This window comes from Pogona vitticeps, chromosome 5 (assembly GCF_051106095.1).
Source record: "Pogona vitticeps strain Pit_001003342236 chromosome 5, PviZW2.1, whole genome shotgun sequence".
Classification (NCBI taxonomy): Eukaryota; Metazoa; Chordata; class Lepidosauria; order Squamata; family Agamidae; genus Pogona; species Pogona vitticeps.
In genome coordinates, this window is record NC_135787.1 from 60399624 (window position 1) to 60422750 (window position 23127).

A 23127-nucleotide genomic window follows, 5' to 3' on the forward strand; every position below is an offset into this window, starting at 1 on the left:
GAATGTGTTTTCCCTGCAATGTACAAGTGTAGAATTTATGGCCCCCTGTAGATGGTTGAATTCCATCCTCCATCAATCCTGGCCAGTATGGACAATCATCAAGGATAATGGGACTGTAGTCCAGTAACATCTGAAGAGACCCACATTAGCCACGCCTTTTGTTTGTATAAATTTATAATGTCCTTGAGTAAGGAATTCCCTGACATAGAATTGTAGCATTCCCAAGATTCTGTACTGATTATAAGTTAGAACGAAAGAGTTCTTGTTGGCCATAAGTTATAACACATAGTAATGACTTAAATTTCCAAATAAAAGACTAGACACTGACACTATTGTAAGAGTTCTATGGAACTGTGCTGTGATACAGTTCTCTGAAATACAATATACTTTCTTCAACTGTAGGACTTCTCGAAACCTTAATACTTGCTTTTTAAAAACCACTGTTAACTTTCATCCACAAACTTTTAGCACTTGGCTGTTCTTGAAAGCATTGGAGCACAATTATAAAGCCTCTATTAGAAATACAATGGAGTTGGGTATTTTTTTGGCATGCACAAATCTCCAGGGTGTCGTCATTCCAGAGTAGTAACACTGCCAAGGGTATGATCAACGGAATAGTCCCTTTCAATATATCAGAGAAAGGTGCCAGAGGGAATTCAACTGAAAGGGCCTCAGGGCTTTGAAATACACTTTTGCCTATAGTCTGAAATATTGTGGAACACTGCCCCCCCCCAACCAAGGGCATATTGAATATTTTGTTTGAACCTCACAGTTCAGGAATGTTGGAGAAAATGTGATAGGACCCTTTTTGTAGTAACATTTGCTTTCTCAATCAGCCATAGGTATATCTTATAAGAAACCTGCATATAATTGGTAATCATCAATAAATTGACAACAAATACAGCTGCCTGTACTTGGTATAAAGAAAACAATGTTCCTTTAACTGTTCTAGGGCAATCAATGCAGTAATAGCACTGTTTGATCTGTTGTTTCTTACACTTGCTGTGGGGCAAACCAGCCCTGCTTGTTATAGAAGGCAAAGGAGTTGGAGAGCAAGTTAAATGACTTCTATGGTAGAGACAATTCCCTCTCAATCCCTCCAATGCAGTGGTGCCCCGCATAGCGACGTTAATCCGTTCCAGGATTAACATCGCTATCCAGAATTGTCACTAAACGGAAAGAAAAACCCCATAGGAACGCATTAAACTCCGTTTAATGCATTCCTATGGGGAGAAAACTCACTGTTGAGCAAAGATCCTCCATAGCGCCGCCATTTTCGCCGCCTCAGTAAGTGAGGGCAGTGCGCGAAAACGCTGCGGGTGGCCATTTTGTGCACCCGGTGGCCATTTTGGAACCGCCGATCAGCTGTTTAAAAAAAATCACAGTGCGAAGATCGTTAAGCAAAACGCTTACAGTACCAATCATCGCAATGCAATTTTCGGCCATTTGGATCATCGCAATGCAATTGCATCAGCGATTGCAAAAAATGTGTCGCTATGCGAATTTGTCGTTAAACTGTACATTTGTATTGAATGTTTACCAGGTATATGGATATTATAAGATTTTTTTAAAAAATAATACTTACCACATTGTTTAAGGATGCAGGTGTAGAAAGCTGAAATATCAAATAGTGCTTTGAATGTTTGATTCAACACACCTCTCTCTTTAAAGAGAATGGTATGCATTGTATTGTACATCTTGGCCATACAGACAAATCTAAACTTGAATGCGGGGATTGTTCTCTTGGGATATGTAATTATGTATATAAGCCTTTTTATTTCAAGTCAGTTTTTTGTCCTGTGCCATCATGATTGTTCATTTGGCAGAATTTCTTACATGACCACCTAAGATCATAAGGATAAGAGAAGACTGCTATTTTGGTATGTAATCAGCATCAGAAAATCTTGATGCATGGACTCATGCTCACATGCTGCAGTGGCAATTTACAAAATTTTTCTGGGCTGTGTTAGGTGTGCTCTCCCATCCCCTAAAGCTCCTTCCATATAGAAATCTAGTATGTCAAGGAAAGAATTCAGCATAAGCTTCTCCTTCTGTCATGCTATTTTCTCTGTATTTGGCTTATTAATGAAACTTTTGAAATGTACAAATCCCTACATATATTGATACAATGCAGTGAAGTGTTGCCACTCAGTTCTGCTGTGTTTACAGCCTAGTTTCCTGTTACACCAGGTAAAGTCAAGCATTTGGAAGCACTGAAATTTCAGAGTCCAAAGTTCTTCCCTTATAATTTTAATATAAATAAAAGCAAGTTTGGCACATGCCCAAGAGTAAAGGAGGGGGGATTGAAAGGTATCTTTCATTTCCTGCTTTGGGAAAGAGTTTGTTTCCTGTGGTCTCCTCATTTTATTCTGTGCATTTCAGCACTCCCCTTTTCAGAGCTATGAGCACCAGTGTGGTGGTGAGCTAAGGCAGTATGGGTGATGGTAGAGATGTCACCCATTCACTGCCAATTAAGCCAACTACTGCTGGAGATCCCCTGCTTCACTTGCTCAGTAGTGTACCCGCTTCTTGGCCTGATTTGAATAAACTGGTCTCAAAGGAATTCTTGGATTGAGTTATTATTAGAGGAGTGGCCAAACAAATGCCTCCGTCAGTCAAAAGCAGGAATCAACTTCCAGGATTTTCCCTTGCCTGGTATCATTTTATGAATGGTACTGAATACAAGAGGGCACCCTGTAGGCCATATTGACTTCTGCCGTTGGAGTTGTCAACATTCAGGCTGCCCTTTGCTATGTAAAACATCCTTTCCCTGCTGCCAATGCGGGCACAATATTATTATTGTGCAGTAATATTGGACCATTTCCTGGTGTTTTGAATCATGGAAAGAATATAATGTATTTGAATCCAACTTATGCAAAGGGAGTTGTTGCATGGAGAGAGACACCACCATTCTGGAGGACCGAGTACCTCTTGCAAATATTCCATGCCAAGCCTTTGAGCCAGGGGAGTCTTGGAGGGGAGAAACATGCCCTCTGGCAGGGCCCTATATAAGATCTTGGTGTCTCTTCCTCCATTTCTTTCCAGAGAAGCAGTCAGCACGGGAGGATTGTGTTGTCTCTTTCTGAATTTGTATTGCAGCTTTTTGACACCAACTGACTATTCATATAAATATCAGAGGAACCAAGCGGGTGGGTGGGGTTTGTCCTTCCCCAGCTATGAGTTTGTTCACTCCATTCTGTTTGCATAAATTCCTGCTTTCCCACAATTTCTTGCCCTACCCATCCACCCCCAATTCCTCTAGTTCCCTGCACATCTTCACCAGCTCCCTTGGTTTTTGCCTTCCCCTCTACTTTGCCTGTAGCAATTGCCCATTTCCAAGCTCTGCCAAATATAGAGCTTAGGACAGAGAAGAATAGCAATTAATAATAGAAGGTGCTTCTAGCCAACATTTCTAACATGGAATCCCAATGTCTCCTTTCCCTTTCTGTGGGCTCAGCTGAAATTGTAAGCCAGCCATAATCCTTATATTTTCTTACTGCATTCTGAGGAGAGAAATTGCAGGATAGTATTTCTGCATCTTTCTATGTGTTGACAGAAGAATGTGTAATTGAGGGACAGTGGGAAGAGTTGTCCCTGGGAGTAGTGAATGATGCTTTTTGGATTCCTGTATTTTTTCTGAGAGCTAGTATGGTAAAGTAGATACAGCATTCAACTAGGATTTGGGAGAATGGGTGAAAATTCCTCCTCAGCTATGCAAACCCATTGGGAGGTGACAGTGATAAAACCACAACTTAAATTCCCCACATACCTTGAAAACCCTGTTAGGGTCGCCATAAGTTACAGCTTGATGGCACATAACTTGCTTTCTCTGCTGCTTAAAACTGAGCTGTGTTTTACATAACTGAAACTTGTTGGATAAAATTGAGCTGTACTTTGCGTTATTGAAAGTTCTTGTATTGGAACTTACTACTGATCAGTACTGATGAAAGGATAGTCCTTCAACCCAGCTTGTGTTTGCTTTCTGCGGGTCGGAAAAGAGAAGACACAGTGAATCTTAGTAATAAAACAAACTTTGTTGCTTTCAAAGGTGGAGTGTCACTAATACATGTGTGCAAAGTGTGTCTCCCCAAATAATTAGACAATTACTCTTTTATAAGCTCTGAGTGGAAATGTCCAAAATAAACAACAGAGCATCCATGAGGATGCATAAAATAAAAACAACTTCTGAAAAAAAGCTAGAAAAAGGAGAGCTTTCTCTTATAGGCTGTTTAGATTACATTGTCAGGAAATGTTTTATCTATTTACATCACCTCTGACTCAGTACAGTGGACCCTCGACCTACGGAATTAATCCGTATTGGAATGTTGTCGAAAAGTCTGTAGGTTGAAAATGCATTTCCCATAGAAAACCATTTAATCCGTAACCGGCCCAAGGAAACCCACACACACACACACACACACAAAACAGGCCTGCCGGGGGAAGCTGTCCTCTGGTAGGCCCGGTCTACTAGGCTTTCCCAGGCAGTAGACGGAGAAGCCCTGGAAAGCATCCGGAGGCACGATGGTGGCCTACAGTCTGGAAGGGGAAGGCGAGGAAATCTGTGCTGATGCCCAATTATGGACAATTGCTTATCTGTTATAATTTCTTTGACCCAGTGAATACAAATTTCTGTAATTGTTCTGATGCCCAATTATAGACACTTGCTTATGACTTCTATATTCTCTCTCTTCTGCCTCATTAGACATCCCCTCCACCCAGTTTGCATTGGCCTCATCTACTTTGTCCAAGGCCCCAACATACTTCTTCAGCCCCACTCAGATTTAAATTTGAGCCCTTAGCTGAAAACGTTTTCTCACCACTTCTCCACTGACTTACTATGCAGATCAGTTTTGGAGCTATCTCACATTCTGCACCACAAGTCCATTTCCCAGTCTGCTAGCTTGCACTCTTAATTAACTGTTCTCTGGAATGAGGTTTCCTCAACTTGTACACTTCAATTAGCTTTTTAATTAATAGATTACACTGACAATAGCAGCACTTCCTTGAGTACATATGTTAGGTTCTTGCTGTAATTCTGCAATTTTGCAATTGTTCGTCCCTGTGCTGCTTAGTTCTGAGTAATCCCTTCTATGATCCTGTGTGTTGAAATCCTATACCCTCTTATGTACACTTTTTTAAATTATAACTATTTTGCAATTGGGCTGCGGTTCAGCTAACAAGTAGGGACATCAGATCAGCAAATTTTCTTCTTGTATTGTGAAACTGACTGATAGAGGGAATCTGAAATTGATTAGGCTAACCATTATAAAATTGACTAAACTAGCAATTCAGGACTGGCTAGATAGCTCAGTGAGTTAAGTATCTGGCTGCAGTGTCAGAGGTCAGGATTTCACTTCTGCACTGTGCATCCTAGAAAAGCCAGCCTATGTAGCCTCAGGCAAGCTGTATAGTCCCAGGATGCTCCCTGAAAAAGAAAGGTGTAAGTCACTTCTGAGTACTCTCTACCTATAAAACCCTAAAAAGGGTCACCATAAGTTTGAATTGACTTGACTATACAGCAATTCAGAATTCTTATCCAAAATTAGTGTTATTTATATAGTCTGATTTTTAACCATGTTAAAACATTCTTGTGCTGCAGGCATTTTAAGAAAATGATTTTTTAGAACTGTAACTTGACAGAATAATGCAATCAAAAGCAAGAAAAACAGTAAAGTGTTCTACTTTGGTTGTGAAACTGACTCGATCAGTTTGTGAAACTGACTAGGTTAGAGATTGGACATTCTCTATGCCTAATTTACTGAAAAATAAGCCTGATTGCAATCTTTTTGCCCTGTGCTGCAGGGACTCTTTAAAAGCTTCACTTACTTCAAAGAAAAAATATATTTTAAAAAACAGTATACTCACCCACTTCAAAATTTCAGTCTTCTAATCTACAGCAGAAATAGCCATCACCTGGAAGAAGCCAGAAACACGGTGAAATTAAAGGGGCTCTTGAGGTGCCTGCTAGTCCATCACTCCTATAGGCAGATGGCCGCACTGTCAAACTGCTCTTACAGTAAAGATGTTTTTTCCTAATGTTCTGTTCAAATCTACTCTTTGCAGTGTAAGGTCATTTTCATTCTGCCTTCTGAGCAGCTATTGTAGCAGTTATTGTGGTGGTCTGTATACGGCTTATGAAGATGCCATAGACCTCTGCACAGGCATAGCTTCTGGCTGTGACTACATAGTTAAAGAACTGTCTTTTGTTTGGCTGGGTCACATCTTAATCTTCTAGGATAACCAGTTTAGGACGATCAGAGAATGAAATATGATATAAAATCAGACATGCATTTCAGAGTTACCAAACTGAGTTTGAGACATTTCTTTAGTAGTTTTAGGGTTTTCTTAAAATTAATTCAGAACAATTTGAAAAACACTGATATTGGACAAGCTGAATCGGAATGAAATTAAAAGTCAAAAGGATTGGCATGAGAAGAGAGAGTTCTTCTGTCAACAGAGCAGAAGGGCAAATGTCTGAGATGGTGATCAATATTGCCAGAGACTGTCCTTCTACAGGAATCTTGTAGGTGGTTACAGAAATCATTTTTAAAAGAACAAGAAATCTTCCATTTTACTTTGTCCTGTGTTCCTACGTATAGACTAAAACTATTTTAGAAAAATTAGAACTAGACTAAATATATTAAAATGCATATAACTTAAGATGAAATATATTCTGAATATGTATATATTATTTCAATAGTTGAATTAAAAATGAAATATACTGTATTATGAAACTGAATATGTGATTAACTGCTCTGTAAACCTTTTATATTGGCCTTAGGTTTTTGTTAACAAGTTGACTTGTTTTTCATAACAAGTTTATTTTTAAATCCCAGTGAAAGAGAGTAACAAGTGAAACCAATGTCTACAGTACAACGTAGATCAGCTTATAGTAACATTGCTCAATACGACCTCAGATATAACTGAGGAGGATTTTGAAAAGTTGAAACTTGTGGTTTTTGACAATGAGAAGTGTCCTGGATGTCATGAAGTAATCACTATAGCATTGACTTAATTTCAAAAAAGCAAAAGCAAAATTGTAAGAATTCCAAAATACTTTTTGAAGAGTAACTCCACAATGGCATCTGTTCTGAGATGTGACTGTTCAAATACTGAAGAGGCTGCATTCTCTTTCTTTATGCTCTTTTTCCACTCTGACTCTAGCCTAGTTTCTGCCACTCATTTTCTGTTTCTGCAGAAAATCTACTTCATTGTGGTCAACAAATATAATAATGCCCTGCTTCCCATCTCTGGTTCTTGGACAGTGGGACATATTTGTAATTAACATCTGGCAATCCATGTCAGAGCTGCAGAAAGAAATGAAATGCCTGTGTGTGTAAGTGCATATGTACCCAGACATGCTCAGTGAAGCTTTCATTCTAGCAAGCACCAGGAACAATTTTATCATATAACAGGGACCCAGCTGGCAGTTTCCTACAGGGCTGGTTGCAGAATTTAAGGTTGCATTAGTAGTCCTGAGGTACTCCCAGACAACACAGGACTGTAAAGTCTGTGCTGGGTTTTGTGTAGAAAGCCCAGTCATCTGTGTATGAGCTACCAGCCTTAAGCTTCTGAGCTGAAATCCGGTGTGGCCTGCCAAGAAAGATCAGCATCGTCCACTGACTAGGTACATTGAACACCCCAGGCAATGCTCAGAGGAAACAGACAGCCACTCCTTGTGCAGTAGCTGCTGTAAAAGCAGGTGTCAGCTGCAACTGGCTGGAGACACGTTAGCATTAGGGTGATCATTTTCACCCTCTTGAAAATAAAGAGCAGGAAGTGAAAGTAAGAAATGATGATCAAATGTCAAGTTTCTCCAGATCTTCAAAGAAAGTGCAACCATCATTCAGTCTGCCCACCTTTTTAGAAAATGTAGCAAGTTTATTAATACTCCATATAAGACAACCTGTTCGTTACCTGAAAAGTTCTGCAGACAGAACCTGCACAGCTTTTCCTGCCACATGAAAGTTACAATGATGTGAACTCGACAGCTGAATGTTCCCCCCTCTGTAGAGCTCTCAAAAGGAGAGGGGCTCCACTCTGAATTGCATATTGCTAGCCAAAGAATGTACAGTACTGTATGTGTGTTGATTTACAATATGCAGTGGTACCTCGACTTACGAACATCCCTACTTATGAAAATTTCCACTTACAAACAGCTCTGGTCACAACTTTTTGCTTCAACTTGCGAACAGAGCTTCCACTTACGAACAGAAAGGGCAGGGAAAAAAGGCAGGCAATTCAACTTTCTAACTGTAGGTGGCGACGAGGCTGCTTCTTTGTGCTGTAGCTCTTTCGGCAGTTATAGGGTGTGTCGCAGTCGGAGGCTTGGGAGAGCCTCCTGCTTCGGAGTGAGCGTGTGTGTATGTGTCTGCAGGGAGGTAAGCTGCTGTTTACTCCTTTAAAAAACTGTTCTGAGTGGGTTTTGGTGGCTCTGTTTCAGAGTGAGTGTTTGTGTGTGTGTGTGCAGGGAGGATTTGTTTCTGTGCTCTGCTTCAGAGTGAGCGTGTGTGTGTGTGTGTGTATTTTTGGAGTTTTTTATCTTCTTAAACCTCAGCAACGGAGGTGGCTCTAGTGTTTGTTTTTTGAGGTTTTTTTCTTAAAGTCCCAGCAATGGAGCATAGCGGGGGGGGGGGAGCCGTGGCTGCTGACTGGAGTGAGGGAAGCTCCGGAGGAGCAGGAGTAGGCGGGCGGGCAGGCAGGTGAGCGCTTCCTGGCCAGTCTCTGAGCCTCCCTTTCTCTCCTGGGTTTTGTTTTGTTTTTTGCAGCCCCAGCGCCTTCGGGGCTTCTTCTGTTTATTTTTGGGTGGTTTTTTGTTTGCAGCCCCAGCACGTTCCTATGGGGCTTGCAGTGTTTTTTTTTTTTAGGGGTATTTTTTTCTTAGGCTGGAACGGATTAATCTGTTTTCAGTGCATTCCTATGGGAAATGGTGCTTCGACTTACGAATGTTTAGAGTTACAGACACTGTTCCTATACGGATTAAGTTTGTAAGTCGAGGTACCACTGTATATATAACACAAGATACAATTATGCATAGCTGGATATGGAACAGATTTATGCAATTAAAAACAAAGGAGTATGACTAGTGCTGTAGCATTATTTAATTTCCTGCATTTTTCATGTTTAGACTATGTTGTCACTTATGTAACCAAAATGGCATCAGCCATCCACGAGAGAAAGAAATCAAATTTGCAGAAAACCTTTGGTTTCGAAGAATACAGAAGATGTTTAAGAAAACAAAACCTATGAGGGAGAGTGAAGACATCCCCCCAACCAGCCCAATGAAGACTAAATATTCTCAGTGACCATGGGATACTGATGGTTTGGGAATATTCACCTCCTCTAGAACCAAGTGGGAGAGGAATATTCCACAGTGCAACATTTGGTTGCAGATCTCACATGTTCCTTTTCTGTTAGTGCTGCTACCTGTCTTCATTTGATTTTGTACTGTACTTCCAATATTATATGTCACGGGAAAGGTAGCAGCAGATAATCAGTGCTTCTCACAAGAGCTTATTCTTGTGATATTCATGCAGTAAGGAACGTAAGTGGAGGTCTCTTCTCTTCATAGGAAGATAGGCCCATGCTTTAAAAAAATCTCAAGAGCCTCTGAGATAACATTCATGTAAGAGTCAATGAAAGCTAGCCTGATTATGGGAAGCAGGTTCTGAATATGAAGCAATTTATCCCCACCAAACATGTTCCCTTTGAAACAGCAAATTAGATGTGCAGCAGGATTTGGTCACACTTCAAAGAATAATATGCAGAACTGGAGATCCATCTGTTTTCTCTTTCACTGAGGCTCCTGTATGTTAAACAGGCTTTCGATAACTTCAAAGCTTGTTTGAAGTTCTCATTGTGCATAATTCAGGCACAAAAACCAAGGATGCTTAACATTATTACTATCTGATATTTTCTGTTAGTTTTAATCTGTGATGGAAAACAATTTGTTCTTGCTTCTTATCATTTTATTTTCTTATATGTTTTAGCTATGACAGCGAAGGGAGACTAACCAATGTCACATTTCCAACTGGTGTAGTTACCAACCTGCATGGTGAGATGGAAAAGGCCATTACTGTTGACATTGAATCATCTAGTAGAGAGGAAGATGTCAGCATCACTTCAAATCTATCATCAATTGATTCTTTCTATACAATGGTCCAAGGTATAGTAACCAAATTTAATAAAAAATACTCTTTCTGAGAGGGAGAAAACAAATCATGCCATGTATGATGCCTGGCTAGAATCAAATATCATGCTGAAAATATTACAGCTCATTTTTCAGCATAATTGAGAAGACAGATTAGCTGTATTTGGGGTATGTAATTTACTAATGTTACTGGCCCAGCTGTTTTCCTTGGTGTCTGAAGACAGTTGTTAATGATGTTAGATACCATTGTATATTCTTTGTTTTCAACTTAAATATTATGTTCCAGCGTTGTAAGCCGCCTTGGATCCTTTTCAAGGAGAAAGATACAGTAATCATGTTTTAAATAAATAAACTGCAGGTACAAGAAGCATAATCTTGCTCAGAAATCTTTAGTGAACATGTATTCTCAAGGCTTTCACGGCTGGGAGCACAGAGTTCTGACTCTTGTCCTCTGAAGATGCTGGCCACAAAGACTGGTAAAACATTAGAAAGAAAAACCATAAGAACATAGCCAAACAGTCTGGAAAACCCACAACAATCTTTAGTGAATATCATAGGCATACAGGTATTGTGTTGATAAAAGTAAATTTGGAAACATGTACAACTGTGGAAAATAACTATGCTCTCTGCAGTATATATGGGGGATACTGATTGAACAAATACATGTGCCAAATTGGAGTCTACATGTGGTTGAAGAATTAGAATGCTTAATGGAGTGTAGAAAACAGAAGATCACTGTCTTGATTTCCATTGAAAATTCCCTCTGAAAAGCCATGGCCTATAAAGTATACTGTGTTTTTGTTTCATTTCAGATCAATTAAGAAATAGCTACCAAATTGGGTATGATGGGTCTCTCCGAATTATCTATGCCAGTGGTCTGGACACACACTACCAAACGGAACCACACGTTTTAGCTGGCACAGCCAATCCAACTGTAGCAAAAAGAAATATGACCCTTCCTGGAGAAAATGGACAAAATTTAGTGGAGTGGAGATTCAGAAAAGAACAAGCCCAAGGCAAAGTCAATGTGTTTGGCCGAAAGCTCAGAGTGAGTAATATATCTAATTCATTTTTATTTGAAGATAAGATATGTCACAGACTTGCAGTAGTTGAAATGTACATCTTGTCCCTTGGCTAATTTTTCAGAACTATTCAGATAAAAGTGGAATGGCCTTCAGTAGTTATAATTTGAGGGCAAATTTTGAAGGATAGAAGATACCTTGAAGAACAGCATCCTCACTCAGGCATTAAGATTTACATATTGATTTCAAAATCTTGTTTGTGGAACAGGCATTAATGAATTAGCTTTACTGAGAATCATTATTACACAGTAATTTTAAGAGAAAAGAGCCTCTTATTCATATAGTCATGTATTTTGATTTTGTAATATTGTATGATTATTTTTTTGATTTTTGATTTTGTAATATTGTATGATTATTTTACATTTGACTCATTAAAATATTAATTATATTTTTAAATGATGCTTTTTCATTCAAATAAATAAGAAACAATAAAAGCCATGTTTGAAGAAAGATTGGTTTAATGTATTCGCGAAGGCTTTCATGGCCGGGATCTAATGGTTATTGTGGGTTTTTCGGGGTCTTTGGCCATGTTCTGAAGGTTGTTCTTCCTAACGTTTTGCCAGTCTCTGTGGGCGGCATCTTCAGAGGACAGCACTGTCCTCTGAAGATGCCGGCCACAGAGACTGGCGAAATGTTAGGAAGAGCAACCTTCAGAATATGGCCAAAGACCCCGAAAAACCCATAACAACCAAAAGAATGGTTTCATTTACCAAAATCCTGTTACAAAAATAGCAGTTGCATAGCCATTTCCCTCCTTTGGCAGCCTGTATGTGCTTGTTTGCACAACTACTCATATTCTTCACAAATGTACAGTTTTGTAACCCATGCAGAATGGCTTATATAAAACACAAGGGGTACTGTATCTATGGTGGGTTTATAGAAGGATACTTTTCTTAGTCACACAAATACTCTGTAACATTACTTCTTCATCGTGGTCTTCTGTGAATGCACACAAAAGGGTTAACCCAGCACCAGCGTTGGTCCTCTCGGAACATTCTCGAGCTTCAAGAGAAAAGTAACAAAGTTTAAGGCTGCCTATACCGTGCATGCTCCACCCACCCAAGCCTCAGTTCCATTTTTCCGCCTAGCGATTTGGAACCTCTCTCTTTGAGCTCTGTCTTTTCAACCTATTTCTATGGATTTTTCGTGTTTTTTCGACCAGACTGTACTGACTACGAGAACTGCTATATCCCTGGACCTCCTCTTTCACAGACTCTGCTTTAGTGTTTTTCCCTTCGAACTTGGCTGCCTCGGACTTCCCGCCTTTTTCCCCTCGCCTTGCAACAGCTCCCTATAGACCTTCTTAGCTTTATGTTCCCTTCAGGGCCTTTCAGCCGTTGTGTGCTTTGTGATCGGAAGATACCCCACCAGGACGGGCATGATCATTGCCTTTTGTGCCTGGGAGAAGCCCACTTATTAAAGGCAAAATCCTGTAAACACTGTAAGGTTTTTACTAAGGCGGCTTTGAAAGCCAGGCAACAATACCATCTGTGGGAGTCCACACTGTCTTCCCCCAAGCCCTCGGACATGGAGCTTGCCTCACCGTCAGCTACTCCTCATTCCGAGTCCACAGCTTCCCCTCAACCATCTACTTCTAAGACGGGCAAAACCGTGAAAAAGTCTGCTTCCGCTAAAAAAATCTGGCAAAACTTCAGATATCGCTTCAGTTCCAGCTCCTAAACCTGCAAAGCAAGCAAAATCTAAAGCTGCGGTTAAAGCGAAGGAGCCTTCCATCCATCTTCCTCTGATATCTGAATCATTACCATCACCGATTTTGGAGGAGTCTTCAAGAGATTGTGAGTCTTTGTCAGAGGCAGCACCATCTCTGCCTCCTCGACAAGCTGAGCCGGTTATTCCGCAAGGCGTCTCTTCTCCGATGCCGAGTCAGCTTTCTGGAACCACTGCAGGCCTGACTTCTGCCCCACAAAGCCCAGTTTCTCATGGGCAGGGGTCTTCGGCTCTTTTGATCTTCTCAGTGCCTTCGAGGTTGAGGGTTAACTGAGGCTGAAGAGAATGCTGAGAGATCAGAAACACCTGAACCACCTCCAGATTCTCCTTCCCCAGCAGACAAGCTTCGGGTCAGGCTTCGGGAAAGACTTAGGACAAAAAGGTCAGAGGATCGCTCGAAGGCTGTCCACAGAAATATCCGTTCAACTAGCCCTGAGTATTAACATGATGGAAAGGTTTCCAGCAGCTCAAGGAGCTGTTTTACTATAAAACAGCTCCTAGCCAGCCAGAATTTCTGTGGAAGCAACAAGTCAAAACCCCTGGCTTGCATCCATGCTTCTTGAACCGTGTTCCTGACTCTGGACTCTGACCCTGGACTATGCTGTGTATTGGACTCTGGACTCTGACCTTGGACTGCATTCTGTGAGTTGGTTTATGGACATTGGGTTTGCATTCTTGGTATTCCTGACCCTGGACTGGTTTATCGGACTTTGGCTGTTGTAACCCCCGGGAACGTGACACATCCAGACCATCGCAAGTACCTTCAATTCATCTTTCAGGGAACCATTTATCAATTTCTAGCCTTACCCTTTGAACTTTCAACAGCTCCCAGGACATTCACAAAGGTCATGGCACCTGTGGCAGCTTACGTACGCCTCAACGGCATACACATCTACCCTTACATAGACGATTGTCTGGCAGTCTCTCCATCCAGGACTCAGGCCCTGAAAGACACAAAATTCATTCTCTGGCTGCTGCCAAAACTAGGCCTCACCATCAACAGGGAGAAGTCACATCTCCAACCCTCCAAGGTAGTGCATTACATCGGAGCACGACTAGATGCCATCAGAGGTCGAATTTTTCTGCCCAGGGAACGAATCCAAAAAATACGAAGGGCTCTCAAGAAGTTTCGGCCAAAGGCCCGCGTGAGGGCGAAACATGTTCAACATCTGTTCAACAATCCTGTACATTTCTATTCAGAAATAAATCAGAAAGGCCAAAATCCTGTCATTTAACATGCTCAATATGCTTGCTTAACATACCAAGTCACACTAGAGTACGATTTACTATGCTAAGCAGTGTATCAGTGAGGATATGGTGAGTCATAAGTATAATAATGTCATAGAATAAGTTCTATTAATTCAAATGGATCTGCTCTATAACTGTGACTTACTATACTAAAGTAAGTTGCAGTTAGACTAGGCAAGTGGATATTATTGAATGCATCGATATTATGGAGGGGTTGGCTCACCAAATCCCCTTTGATTCAATGGGCCTACTTTAGTGTAACTTTACTACATTAAACAACAAGATCTTTAGACAAGGCTCTTAGTGCGGCTTTGGTTGGTTGGACAGCTCAGTGGCGTAAGTATCTGACTGTGGAGCCAGAGGTTGGGAGTGAATCCACACTGTGCCTTCTGGAAGAAGAGTCAGCCTGTGCAGGCCTGTGTGTAAGTGTGCTGTCAAGTCAGTTCTGACTTTCATGAGCAAAAGTCAGAATTGGCTTAACAGCAGACTTACACACAGTAGTGGGGCTTTGTTTCAGGTTTGTTTGTTTCTTCTTTTTTCTTGAATCACTTCTGGTTGGCCTGAAAGATCATGGAACAAGACTAAAGTGTTGAAGGAGGAATAAAATGCAAGGATGAAATTACCTGTTGGCATTCAGACAATTAAACAATGAATATCCATCATATCTGAATTTTCCCTCTTAAAACCTCCATGTATATCCAGGAAACATAGAACAGTTTGATTACTCAGTGTTGTTTAACACAATGCATTCAGAAATACAATATTTTATTTATCATCATTTCTGCTGAAATCTTTTTTCTTTAGCATAGTTAATCTCCTGCCTTTAAAGGCTGTGAAAGCTTCTAATAAATTCAGGAAATTACGAAACAAACAAACAATAATCCATTTTTAAAATAAAGGATGTGTGGCTATTATTTCTCCAAAGGACATTCTATTTTTGCAGGATGGGTGGATCGAGCCTAAAACAAATAGCCAAGAAAATAGCCAAGAAAACATAAAATAAATTAAAATTATGGGAAAGAATAAAACAAAAATAGTAGTACGCAAGATTGATCCTCTGCCCTTTAAAGTAAAGACAGTGAACACCTCATCTTCTTTCCATGTTACCCAATTCATCTTTATAAGATTTCAGACCAAGGATGGGCTTATCTGGTTCAGCATCTCGTTTCCCACAGTGGCCAGCCAGGTGCCTCTAGGAAGCGCCTAAGCACAGTCTGAATGCAACAGCTTCTTCCTCCGTTCTTCCTGAGCAACTGGTATTCAGAAGTATACTACCTCTAAACTGGAAGGCATCTTGTATTCATCACAACAAGCAGGCATTGATAGGCATACCCTCCATGGCTTTGTTTTTGTTCCTTTTTAAATAATCCAGGGTAGAATCCATCATTACCTCTCAAAGCACAGAGGAATTTTACTGTAACCATTTTTGTTCAAAATCAAAACAACAATTTTCACCATTTTCTTGTTTCTAGTCTGGAATAGAGAAGAGTGAAAGGTTCAAAATAACATTAGGGAACCTGTAGCCTTTTAAATGATGCTGCCCCCCCCACTCCTACCTGTCACAGACAGCATAACCAGAATTACAAGTGCAACGTTTAAGTAGGCCACAGGTTCTCCTCCCCTGTAGCTCAACTACAATACTGCAATAATTTTGGGAAACAACCTGGCTTTCACGTCCTTAACATATTTAGAAGAAACGGTTGATTTAACAGAACTCACTAATCTTCAATGAGAGCCAGTATGGTGTAGCATCTTGAAATTGGTTCATATTCCTGCTCAGGCATGGAAACTCACTGAGGGTGGTACTAGACAAAACACTCCTTAAACATTTCATATACCCTGATAACCCTGTTACAGTTGCCATAAATAAGATGCAGTTTGATGGTACTTTACAAGCACAATCTTTAATAGGATGGTTTTGTACTTGGGTGTGAACGGCTGTTGTTTTTCTGTGGGGACTATTCAAGAAACTCAAATCCAAACATCTGTTGGAAGCAGAATTAGCTGGGCAATTCTTTGGATCCTGACCATAAGCTTTAAAAGCAAAGTGAAAAATGATATTAGTTTAGGAAAGACTGAATCAAATGTGATTGCTATCACTTAGCCTTGTTCTAAAAGCAGGTTCACATCAATGTTAACAGTGATTAGCTGTCGTGAAGGAAAAGGTTGAAAATTTTCTTTCTGCCTGCAGTGAAGCTCAAACAGTCCACAGGAACCAGAAATAATCACATCAGGAATAATCACATCAGACCTTTCATTCACAGGGTAGTAATATACTGTATAGCATGTATTATGTTATCTAATGTGCCACATGCCTCAGAAATATGCTTCCTTAACACTCAAAGTACTTTAATATAAAGAACTACTTTTGCTATGTAAAATGGTACTTTGTGGCCTTAATGATTAATTTTAAATGTAATTAGTTAGGATATCTTTATTTAATGAACTCTTTTTAAATGGTGATTAATCTAATACCTAGCATTTATATCTAGGAGTTGCTAGATTAATTTACAGTCAGAAGAAATCAGTTATAGTAAATGGACTTTAAATATTAGTTTCAAACAATAGCTGATTTTGTATCATAGGAATAAGCAGCTCATAGCCACACAGTATGATTTATTTTGTTTTCTTGTTTGTTTCATAAAAGGTTAATGGTAGGAACCTCCTTTCAGTTGACTTTGATCGGATTTCAAAGACAGAGAAGATCTATGATGACCACCGTAAATTCCTGCTGAGGATCGCCTATGATACATCAGGACATCCAACTCTCTGGTTCCCTAGCAGCAAGCTTATGGCTGTCAATGTTACATATTCATCTACAGGTCAAATTGGCAGTATCCAAAGAGGGCCCACTAGTGAAAAAGTAGATTATGATGGACAGGGAAGGATTGTTTCTAGAGTATTTGCTGATGGCAAAACGTGGAGTTACACATACCTTGAAAAGGTAGAGTTTTATATTGGGAGTGGTGGGTACATGGCAATTATATTGGTACACTATTTCAGCATAAAATGGTCAAAAGGCACACCTTATTTCATGATAAAGTTTGCAGTTTTGATCTATGAAGCTGCAAAAGTCCATCATTATGCATGGATATCTGTAGTTATGAACACAAGATAACAAACTTAATTCACCTGAATTTACTGGTTTGCTGCCTATGGATGCAATATGATAGATGTTTATTGAACCTATTGAGAATGAAATGTAATTTGGATGATTTCATTTTCGTGATTTCAGTGTCATTTAAGCATATTTTCTCTTTTCAGATTTGTACCAGATTTTTATATGTTTGTACTTCAGGGGATTTTAGGGGTTTTTTTGGTATTAAAATTATTCTTACCAAAGCTGCTTATGCAGATAAAAATAAAGCCATTTAATTTAATACCATTTACAGCAGTAAAAGAAAAATATGTTACAACAGCATCTCCAGACTGATGTCTGAATTTAAGAATTGCTGGAGTATAAACAGTGTTTCACCTACCACCAAGAACAACAAATAAAACTCTAGCAGGAGAATTCCAAAGCCAAGCAACTTTACACAGACAAAAGGCTCCATCTCCAGTTACCGCCTATATCTCATCTCTTGCAAAAGTTTCCGACAGCATGATCCTATCCAAACCCTAACTAATGCACGCACATTGTGTTCCTAACGTGGCAATATAAGTTTTATCGCAGTTGCTCTAATCCTTCACTCCCCATCCTCCACAACACGTGTACCATTGTGGCTGTGAGTGCTGTATAAAGATTTGTTACCAATTTAATGTATAAGCAGAAATAACGTATGTTGCAGGGCACAGAGTATGATTTCCTGTGTCAAAAATAAAGCCAGCACTGAAAACTCAATTCCGTGTTTCATCAGTGTAGCACAGCACCCAGCTGGCACACACTCCTCTCTTCTACTTCAGCTGTCTGACCAGTTCCTGGCAGGAGCATGGGCTTCCCTGCCCCGCCTCCTTGTCTGAGTGAGCAATCAGACAAGGAAGTGGGGCAGGGAAGCCCGTGCTCCTTCCAGGAACTGGTCAGACAGCTAAAGAGCAGGAGGAGAGGAATGCACTCCAACTGGTGAGTGGGATATTGGCCAGGAAGGCAGGGGAAGGGAATGCATGGCACTTGTGGTGCTATTCATACAAACCGGCACAAGCCTCTAAACCAAGGTTTGTGCCTATCTCTAGTTACTGGTCTTAAAGTTTAAAGGATCTTCACATGGTCATGAAATAATCACTTTTTGTTCCTGTTTTGCATGTCACTTTTCTGGGGTTGGGGGGAAAGATAGGGTTAGGTGAAAAGAGCTAGTGCCCTGTTATGAGCGATGCTGACAGCTGATACCATCATAACATAAAGCAATAATGCCCGTAATGCACAATGCTGAAGCTTTACAAAAGGAATAATTTGGTGGCTGATTAGCTCTGCAAAGCTTGATGTAAATAATGAGTGAATTGCTTTGCCCATCAGACAAATAAACATAGAAGAAGAGGTTCAGTGATCTTCGGGCTAGTAAACTTCTCACTAAATTATCTCTAATTACAGGAGTAAAATTGTCTCTTCCATATGTTGTTCCCTTCTTGAATTATTGGCTTTAAGACAGCTTCACTTTTGCCAGTATTAAACATGACTTATCCAAATCCATTGACAATCTGCCGTTCAGCTGTGAGAGCCTGATAAAAGAATGACTCAGTCACAACAAGTAGCACATTAGGAATCGGAAGCCACTAATTACAGAACCTTTTACAATTAAGTATCCAAATGAATTAGGCAGAGAATAATTACCAATATGTAAGGTCAAGGATAACTCAATTCAAATGCTGATGATTTATGCAAACAGATTGCTGCTAGCATACAGTGGTTTTGGCACTTCATTAAAAAATACCCTTTGTTTTCCCCCTTCTCAGTCTATGGTCCTCTTGCTACACAGCCAGCGTCAGTACATCTTTGAATATGACTTACTCGATCGACTCTCTGCAGTAACTATGCCCAGTGTGGCTCGCCATACTATGCAGACTATCCGTTCCATTGGTTATTATCGGAACATCTACAATCCCCCTGAAAGCAATGCTTCAGTCATCATGGACTACAATGAAGAAGGGCAGCTGCTACAAACTGCTTTCTTGGGCACCAGCCGAAGAGTTCTGTTCAAATACAGAAGGCAGACCAGGCTCTCTGAAATTCTGTATGATAGCACCAGAGTCAGTTTTACGTATGATGAGACAGCGGGAGTTCTGAAAACAGTAAACCTCCAGAGTGATGGTTTTATCTGCACCATTAGATACAGGCAAATTGGCCCACTGATTGACAGGCAGATTTTCCGTTTCAGTGAGGATGGAATGGTAAATGCCCGATTTGACTACAGCTATGACAATAGTTTTAGAGTAACTAGCATGCAAGGTGTTATCAATGAAACTCCATTGCCTATTGATCTTTACCAATTTGATGACATCTCTGGAAAAGTTGAACAGTTTGGAAAATTTGGTGTTATATATTATGATATTAACCAGATAATTTCCACAGCTGTAATGACTTATACAAAACACTTCGATGCCCATGGCCGCATAAAGGAAATTCAGTATGAAATATTCAGATCACTTATGTACTGGATTACAATTCAGTATGACAACATGGGACGAGTAACTAAAAGAGAAATAAAAATAGGCCCATTTGCTAACACAACCAAGTATGCCTATGAATATGATGTTGATGGCCAACTACAGACAGTTTACCTGAATGAGAAAATAATGTGGCGTTACAACTATGATTTGAATGGCAATCTCCACCTGCTCAACCCAAGTAATAGTGCTCGTTTAACACCACTTCGGTACGATCTAAGAGACAGAATCACTCGACTGGGTGATGTTCAGTACCGTTTAGATGAAGACGGCTTTTTGCGGCAGAGGGGTACCGAGATATTTGAATACAGCTCAAAGGGCCTCCTTACTAGAGTTTATAGCAAAGGCAGTGGGTGGACAGTGATATACCGTTATGATGGGCTTGGAAGACGAGTTTCCAGTAAAACCAGTCTGGGACAGCACCTCCAGTTTTTTTATGCAGACCTGACATATCCAACAAGGATAACTCATGTATATAACCATTCAAGTTCTGAAATCACCTCTCTCTACTATGACTTGCAAGGACACCTCTTTGCCATGGAGATCAGCAGTGGAGACGAATTCTACATTGCCTCAGACAACACTGGAACACCACTGGCTGTTTTCAGCAGCAATGGTTTAATGCTTAAGCAGATTCAATACACAGCCTATGGTGAAATCTATTTTGACTCCAATCTTGACTTCCAGCTGGTGATAGGCTTCCATGGAGGCCTTTATGACCCTCTGACAAAACTAATTCACTTTGGTCAAAGAGATTATGATATACTGGCAGGCCGTTGGACAACACCTGATATTGAAATCTGGAAAAAAATAGGAAAGGATCCGGCACCGTTTAATTTATACATGTTTAGAAATAACAATCCGGCCAGTAGAATACATGATGTAAAAGACTACATTACAGGTAAATAGTTTACTTGTTTCCTTCTTTACTCTTTGGTCATAGACCTGAACAAAATAAATATATGCTAATGATGGATCATTCATTTCTTATGTACTGTACATATAAATGTATGTTCTGTTGGACACATCAGCTTGGAATCATGGTGCCTAACAAGATGCTGAATATAATGAGATATACATGCTAGTAAAGCAAACCAAATTTTGCCATGCATATTCCAGCTAAGAGAGGAGGGAAACAGAGTTATGGAAGGCAAGGGTTGTGTTAAATATGCATAGTTGTTGAAGTAGACTCTCTGGGCCGATCCTGGGCCACTGTGTCTCACAACCAATAAAGTGAAAAGATCTTCTTGCCTTTCTTAGCCATGGTTTCAAAGTTGTAGTTGACTTTATTTTCTAGTTCATCAGTGGACATTAGAAATGATCAGAAAGCCTCATAGTGAGCTCTATCCTTTTGTCTCTGGAGCATATTATATCTCTCTCAAGGGATTTAGAATTTTTTAAAAAATGCAGAAGGGAAAATGCTGTTGACGTTGATCTTTCTATGTCTGACTATACAATTACCATGGTAACCATTCATAGGCCTGTAAATATATTGAATATTATAGATCGTGTTGTGCCAGATGGCAACTTCTTATCTAAAGAGCTTGGTTTAATTCTTACCTGCATAACACCACTACAAGTGATTCCCTCTGTAAAGTGAAGCTTTCCAGGCCCTCAGCTACCAGTATGAAAAACATTATGCTATCACTTCCAGTTGCTTTTTCTGGTTATGTGTACATCTGTGTGTTAAACAGAAAATACTGTTCCTTTCTTCTCTAGCTCTGACATCTTCCCTGCTACCTTAATGGAGATTATGCTCAGACTAAACAGATTCATAGAGAACCCAAAACACCAGCCTTTATTTTTTCCTGACTGGTGGCAGAGTAAATTTTAAAACACAAGTGGCCTTGGTACATCTCTTCTCTGTTGATTAAATTGTCCATTCCACAAACAGGATTCAGGCCCATTGGTGATACTGCTGAGATATGAATGTCATTTACTCTCCTTATTTAAGGCTTGTACTTCAGTTTTAGACCAGGAACTATACCTTGATATTCTTCACATAAATTACGAGATAATTTTTGCAATGCTACATAATGGGAATGGAGACCATTGTGCTCCTTCCTCATTACTGCATAATGCTATATAAAGCTCTGTCATCAGATTAGAAACAGGTCCTTATTACAGTTCAAGAATAACAACTACTGTAGATCTGTATCCAGTATCTTCAGCTTTTGATTTTTATGCTCCATAAAGAAGAGTCAAAGTAATCCCAGATCAAGCTCTCAGAAGCACTTCTGTAGGACCATGTTGATTCAAAAGGAATTCTGCCTATAAAACATTAACTTCCTGAATTTTACCTGTAGTACTCAAAAATTATTATAGTCTTGTTCCTAGTAACATCTTGACTCAATAATTTAGGGGAAGTATGGGAATCTCTTCACTTTCCGTTATTGTCCGTGCTCATATTGTCCATGCAGAAGGAGGGTAAGCCTACCCTCAAGTCCACAAGTCACCCATGATTATAAGACATAACCCTTTATTGTTTGGTATTAGAAACAGATCGCTGTTATGTTGAGAAGAAAGTAGAATACTGTCTTCTCCCTTGTGCACAGTCCAGAGCAAGAGCTAGGCTTTTATGGTGATACAATGTGATATTTTGGCCTTTGCTATATATTTATAAATATATTAACCTCATCCCATCACAGAGAAACCTCTAAAACAAAATGGTATTGGATTACTTTGAGATGATTATCTATTGCATTGGATGATTCTCCCTAACTTGTTTATCAGAAAAAAGATACAGTACCTTGTACGTGACAATAGAGAAATAAGGCTAGCTTACCAGATGCCCAAATGGTTGTCTTATCAGCAGCAATGGTTTCATGAGTTGCTAGTACTGTATTAATAACATCCTTATCATTATCAGGACTTTCTATTTTTAATTTTCTTCATACAGTCCTTACCTGACCCTTTTGCATTGTGTAAGTACTTGAAATTCTGGCTAACACTTCATGCACCTGAGGAAATCAAGTGTAATCCATGACAACTCAGTCTGTAATTAAATGGTTCAACTTCAAACTGCTAGAGCTCTTTAATTAATGATCATCGAATCGGATAATGTCTACAGATGCTGTAAAAGTCAGTGAATATAGAGAACACAGTCTTTATCCATGCACCCAGCAAAGAGTTGTGCACATTGTTTGCCTAGGATCTGAGCATGTGTTGCAACATTTAGCTTTGATATTTCAGATCTCCTGTTGGAATAATGAGCAAGGAAGGAGGTCCATTACCATTCTGGTTATCAAAAGTGACGGTGCTGCTCTTTGATTAGGTCTGGATACACAATCCCAACCCAGTGACAGAGGCCCAAATGCAGGT

At 39.9% G+C, this 23127-nt stretch overlaps 1 protein-coding gene across 10 annotated transcripts in view; it reads left to right on the forward strand.

Moving 5' to 3' along the window:
* Positions 1-23127, forward strand: part of TENM3 (teneurin transmembrane protein 3) — a 1852170-nt gene that overhangs the window by 1819939 nt on the left and 9104 nt on the right. For all 10 annotated transcript variants that reach the window (XM_078393883.1, XM_078393884.1, XM_078393889.1 and 7 more), the window contains 4 exons: positions 9990-10165; positions 10963-11198; positions 16856-17152; positions 19096-20707. In XM_078393883.1, coding sequence (XP_078250009.1) covers positions 9990-10165; positions 10963-11198; positions 16856-17152; positions 19096-20707 — 2321 coding nt within the window. The remainder of the gene's footprint in view (positions 1-9989; positions 10166-10962; positions 11199-16855; positions 17153-19095; positions 20708-23127) is intronic.